Source organism: Pseudopipra pipra, unplaced genomic scaffold (assembly GCF_036250125.1).
Source record: "Pseudopipra pipra isolate bDixPip1 unplaced genomic scaffold, bDixPip1.hap1 HAP1_SCAFFOLD_640, whole genome shotgun sequence".
NCBI lineage: Eukaryota > Metazoa > Chordata > Aves > Passeriformes > Pipridae > Pseudopipra > Pseudopipra pipra.
Genome location: NW_026991131.1, coordinates 12,501 through 17,500, shown reverse-complemented (window position 1 = coordinate 17,500; position 5,000 = coordinate 12,501). Strand labels below are relative to the sequence as shown.

Below are 5,000 nucleotides of genomic sequence, written 5' to 3'. Positions count from 1 at the left end.
TAGACATGCATGGCTTAAGCTTTGAGACAAGCATATGCTACTGGCAGGATCAACCAGGTAGCCGCCACCCGAGCGGCGCCGCCCGCCGCCGCCCCGACGACGGCGGCGGCCCCCGCCGGGCCCCGCGGCCCGGCCGACTGGGCGGCGCCTGGGCGGGGAAGGCGCCGCGCGCGCGCGGCGGGAACCGCGCGCGGCGACGGCCGACCCCGGCGGCCGGCCCTTCCCGCGCCGCCGCGGGCAAGGAGCCGGGACCGCTGCGCAGCTTTCGCGTCAGGCGGCCTCCCGCGGGCTCGCCTTCCTTTCCCTCGCGCGGCCGCGCGCGCGCCACGCCGCCGGCCGCGGCTCGGCTGGGGCTGACCCGCCCCCGAAGCCGGCCCGGCCGGCCGGCCGGCGGCTCGGCCGCGCGGCACCACCGGACGTGCTAGAGGAGACGGCGACCCGACGAGGCGGGCGCGGCCCGGTCCCCGAGGCCCCTTCGGCCGGGGCGGCTCGCTCGGCAGCGGGCGGCGGCGCGGCGACCCGCTGCGCTCTCCGGCGCTACCTGCGGGCGGGGGGCGCTTCCCCCCGAGCCTTTTTCTTTCCTCCCTTTTCTCTCTCGCCTCTCTCTGGCTCGCCGTCGCGGCTCCGGCCGCACCGCCGCCCGGCGCTGCGCGCGGCCGGCACCCACGGGCGCCACCCGGACCCAGGCCGGCACCGGCACCTCGCCTGTTTTTACCCAAGGACACCTGAAAAGCTCGCGGGGCCGCGCGGCCGTCACACAGCTCGGTACGGTGAAGAAGCCCCTCCCCGGCGGGAGGGGCGACACCTCGCCTGCCACGGGAAGCCCACGGGCAGAGGAGACCGCCCGGCCCGAACACCGGCCTCCGCCGCGCCTCTCGGCCGGCCACGGAGGAGCGCCGGCCCGCCGGGGGCCCTCTCCCACGCCTCCCGAAAAGCCTCATCCATCGTCACTCGGGGAACGGCCCCACGGCCACTCTCGCTCAGCCTGCCACTACGCGGAGGACGGCACGTGCCCCAGGCCGCCGACGCCGGCGGCCCGCACGCTACTCTCCACGGCTCTCTCCCGGCCCGGCAGGAGGCGGGTGCCGCCGGACGCCCGGCTCCGGACAACCCACGCTTCCGGCCCCGCCGGGCCCACGGCCGCCCCCCGCAGAGCGGCACACCTCCAGCGTGCGAAAGCGCCACCGAACGTGCCGCGGGGCCACCGGCTTTCGCCCGCCTCGCGGCCGTCGGCTTCCCCCAGAAAGGCCGGGGGACGGCGACGGGGAGAAAAACAAAAAGCCCCCGAGAAAAAAGCACGCGCGCCTCTCGCTCGCCGTGCTAGCCACGGCCGCCCGGGGCTCGGGGCGGGGCCCGCGCCCCTCGCTCCCCGATTCCCTCTCGCTGCCCACGGGCTCGCGCCTCGGCGGCGGCCGGCCGCTGCCGGGCCGCTCTCGCGCTCTCACGCACTTTCTCTTCCCTGGCGCGCTCGGCGTGCTGCGGCTTAAGGCCGCCGGAGCAAAAATCAAAAAAAACGGAAAAAAAAGGCCGGGAGGGCGCCCCACTTCGCCCGCAACCCGGCCCCCGGCCGACAGACCTTCGCGGAACCCAGCCCTCCGGCAGCCAGGCCGGCGGGGCAGGCCCGACCGCACGGGCCGCCCGGCCGCCGTGGCTCTCGCGCCGGCCTAAGAGGAGGGAGGGGCGAGGCGCCGCCGCCTCGCCCGCCAACGGCCATCGTGCGTCCCCAGGGCTCCCCGGCGACTCTGTCGGGTTCTCGGTCTGCCGGCGCGGCCGCCGGCCACAGCCTGGCCGGCCGGCGCCGCCGCCTTCGGCCCGCTGGGCGGGTCCCCGGCTTAGGGCCGAGGAAGGGGGAACGAACAAAAGAGCCGAGGCGCGCCGAGGGCGCCGCCTCGCCCGACCATCGGGCGGTCCCGTCACCGAGCCCCTCCGGCAACCGGCCGGGCCCAGGCGAGGCCGCACGCCCACCGCCAGTCCCCGGCACGCCGCCGGCACCGCTGCCGCCCGGCAGCCGAGGACAGGGCGCCGCCACCCAGGCCCGGGCCATCTTCGGGGCTCTCGGGAGGCGGCCGGGGAAAAAGCCCGCGCGGGCTCGGCCCTTCGAGCCCCGGCCGCCAACCGCCCGCAACAATGCCCGCCGCCGCCGCCGGACGACGGGCGCCGGCTTAAGGCCGGCCCACCGAAAGGACGAGACGCCGCCGCCTCGCCGCCCTCGCACACCATCGCCTTCGCCCGGGGCCCTCAGGGAGCCGGCAGCCGCCACCGGCTCGGGCTGGACGCTGCTGTCGGGCCCCCGCGGGCCCCCCTCGGCCGTCCCAGTCCCGCACTCCCTCGGCTGCGCTTTCGCGCTCGGCTCTCGTCTTCCTCTCCCGTCATCGGGCCCGCCCGAGGAAGCCGGTCGAGAGCCCCGCGGCTTTCTCGCGCCGGCCTTCCTGCCGCTCGTGGGGTTGGCCGGCCCGTGGCACGCGCCGAAGGCCGCGCGGCAGCAGACGCGGAAGAAAAGGGGCCCTCGGAACCCGCGCTGCTAGACAACCCCTGCCCACAATACGGACAGACGCGTCCTGGCGCCGCCGCGCCTCCGAAGCGGCTCGAGGCTCCTCAGCGGGGAGGCGCGCGAGAGCAGGCCGCCTCTCGCCTAGACCTAACCGGAGGCGGCGCCCGACAGCGACCCCTTGGCCGACTTCCGGGGCCGGCCGCGACAACAGGTCTACCCCGAAAATGCCGACAGGCGCCTAAGTCCCGCCGGAGCCGGGTAGACCTGGTGGCCCTGCGCCGGGACGCCGCCGGGGCGCAGGCCGCCGGCGGCGGCCGCGGCGGCCGCATCGGCCGGCTCCGGAACCGGGTAGACCTGATGCTCGCCAGCCCCGGAACCGGGTAGACCTGATGCTCGACAGCACCCGGCGGGGCACGAGGCCGGCCGCGCCCGACTGGGCGAACGGGTCGGCCCGGAAGCCCGGGCCAACAGGTCTACCCGCCGGGCTCGGGCACCAGGTCTACCCGCCGGGCCCGGACACCAGGTCTACCCGCCGGGCTCGGACACCAGGTCTACCCGCCGGGCCCGGACACCAGGTCTACCCGCCGGGCTCGGACACCAGGTCTACCCGCCGGGCCCGAACACCAGGTCGACCCGCCTAACCCGAACGCCAGGTCTACCCGCCGGGCTCGGACACCAGGTCTACCCGCCGGGCCCGGACACCAGGTCTACCCGCCATGCTCGGACACCAGGTCTACCCGCCGGGCTCGGACACCAGGTCTACTCGCCATGCTCGGACACCAGGTCTACCCGCCGGGCTCGGACACCAGGTCTACCCGCCGGGCTCGGACACCAGGTCTACCCGCCGGGCTCGGACACCAGGTCTACCCGCCGGGCTCGGACACCAGGTCTACCCGCCATGCTCGGACAACAGGTCTACCCGCCGGGCTCGGACAAGAGGTCTACCCGCCGGGCTCGGACAAGAGGTCTACCCGCCGGGCTCGGACAAGAGGTCTACCCGCCGGGCTCGGACAACAGGTCTACCCGCCGGGCTCGGACAACAGGTCTACCCGCCGGGCTCGGACAACAGGTCTACCCGCCGGGCTCGGACAACAGGTCTACCCGCCGGGCTCCGAGAGCAGCTGTACCCACCGGCACCCCCGCCGCCGAGCCCAGTCGGCCGCCGCCCTGCCACCTTAAGAGAGTCCCAGCTACTCCCCCTCTGGACCCGCGCCGCGGACAACGCCCTCTCTTTCCCACTCGGAGCCCCGGGCAGGAACGGCGGCGCCTCGGCACCCGCCGAGGGCCTCGGCTAAGCGCTCGGAACCCGCTCCAGCCACCCGACTCGGAGAGCGGCTCGAGCCGACGAGCCCGGACCACAGGTCTACCCGCTGCACCGGGACACCAGGTCTACCCGCCGGCTTCGGACCAGGGGTCTACCCGCCGGGCACGGACGACAACTCTACCCGCTGCGCACCTCTGCGGCCGAGCCGAGGCGGCGGCAGCCGTGCCACCCGGGCAGAGTCCCGGTTGCTCCCCCCGTTTCCCCGCCCCGCAGAGAACGTCTCTTCTTTCACCCTCGGGGCAGGGGAAAGGCTGCTACGCTCGGAGCGCCGGGCAGAAAGCGCAGCGCTAAGCCCCGAGACCGGCTCTAGCCGCTACTCTCGGACATCGGCTCTTCCCGGCGGCGCCGAGGCGGCCGAGCCCGGTCGGCCGCAGCCGTGCCGCCTAAAGAGAGTCCCAGTTACTCCCCCGGCTTCCCCGCCCCGCAGAGAACGTTTCTTCTTTCAGCCTCGGGGCAGGGGAAAGCCTTAACGCCGGAGAGGAAGTCTGCCGCAAAGGGCCACGGGAGATGGAGTCCCCGCAACGAGCCCCCCGGGAGAGTACTGGACGGAGCATGCGCGCTGGAAGGACTCGCTAAGAACTGTGGGAAATCGGGGAGGTCGGGGCAGGGCCGGAAGGGCACGCCGGCGCGCCGACCGACGGATCGAGCGGTCGCACGCCGTCTGCTCGCTCCGTGAATTCGGTGCCACGCTCGGAGCACCGGCCGGAAACGGCAGCGCTTCGGCGCCGGCCGAGGGCCCTCGCCGAGCCCTCGGAGCGGCTCTAGCTGCCGGACCTGGACAGGAGCTCTACCCACGGGGCTCGGAGACCGGGTCCACTCGCCGCCGGGCGGCGGCGCCGCTCCGGCTCTAAGTCCGCCGGTCGGCGGGAAAAGGTCTACCCGCATCCGGGCCGGCCGGCGGCGCCGCTCCGGCTCTAAGTCCGCCGGCCGGCGGGAACACGTCTACCCGCGACCGGGCCGGGCGGCGGCGCCGCTCCGGCTCTAAGTCCGCCGGTCGGCGGGAACACGTCTACCCGCATCCGGGCCGGGCGGCGGCGCCGCCCCGGCTCTAAGTCCGCCGGTCGGCGGGAACAGGTCTACCCGCATCCGGGCCGGGCGGCGGCGCCGCTCCGGCTCTAAGTCCGCCGGTCGGCGGGAACACGTCTACCCGCATCCGGGCCGGGCGGCGGCGCCGCTCCGGCTCTA

At 75.4% G+C, this 5,000-nt stretch overlaps 1 protein-coding gene across 1 annotated transcript in view; it reads left to right on the top strand.

The window, feature by feature from the left end:
* Positions 1–2,875, top strand: part of LOC135408784 (collagen alpha-1(I) chain-like) — a 3,893-nt gene extending 1,018 nt beyond the window's left edge. Inside the window, exons 2-3 of the mRNA XM_064643783.1 lie at positions 275–1,258; positions 1,325–2,875. Of these exons, the coding sequence (XP_064499853.1) occupies positions 275–1,258; positions 1,325–2,875 (2,535 nt within the window). The remainder of the gene's footprint in view (positions 1–274; positions 1,259–1,324) is intronic.
* Positions 2,876–5,000: the final 2,125 nt, after the last annotated feature.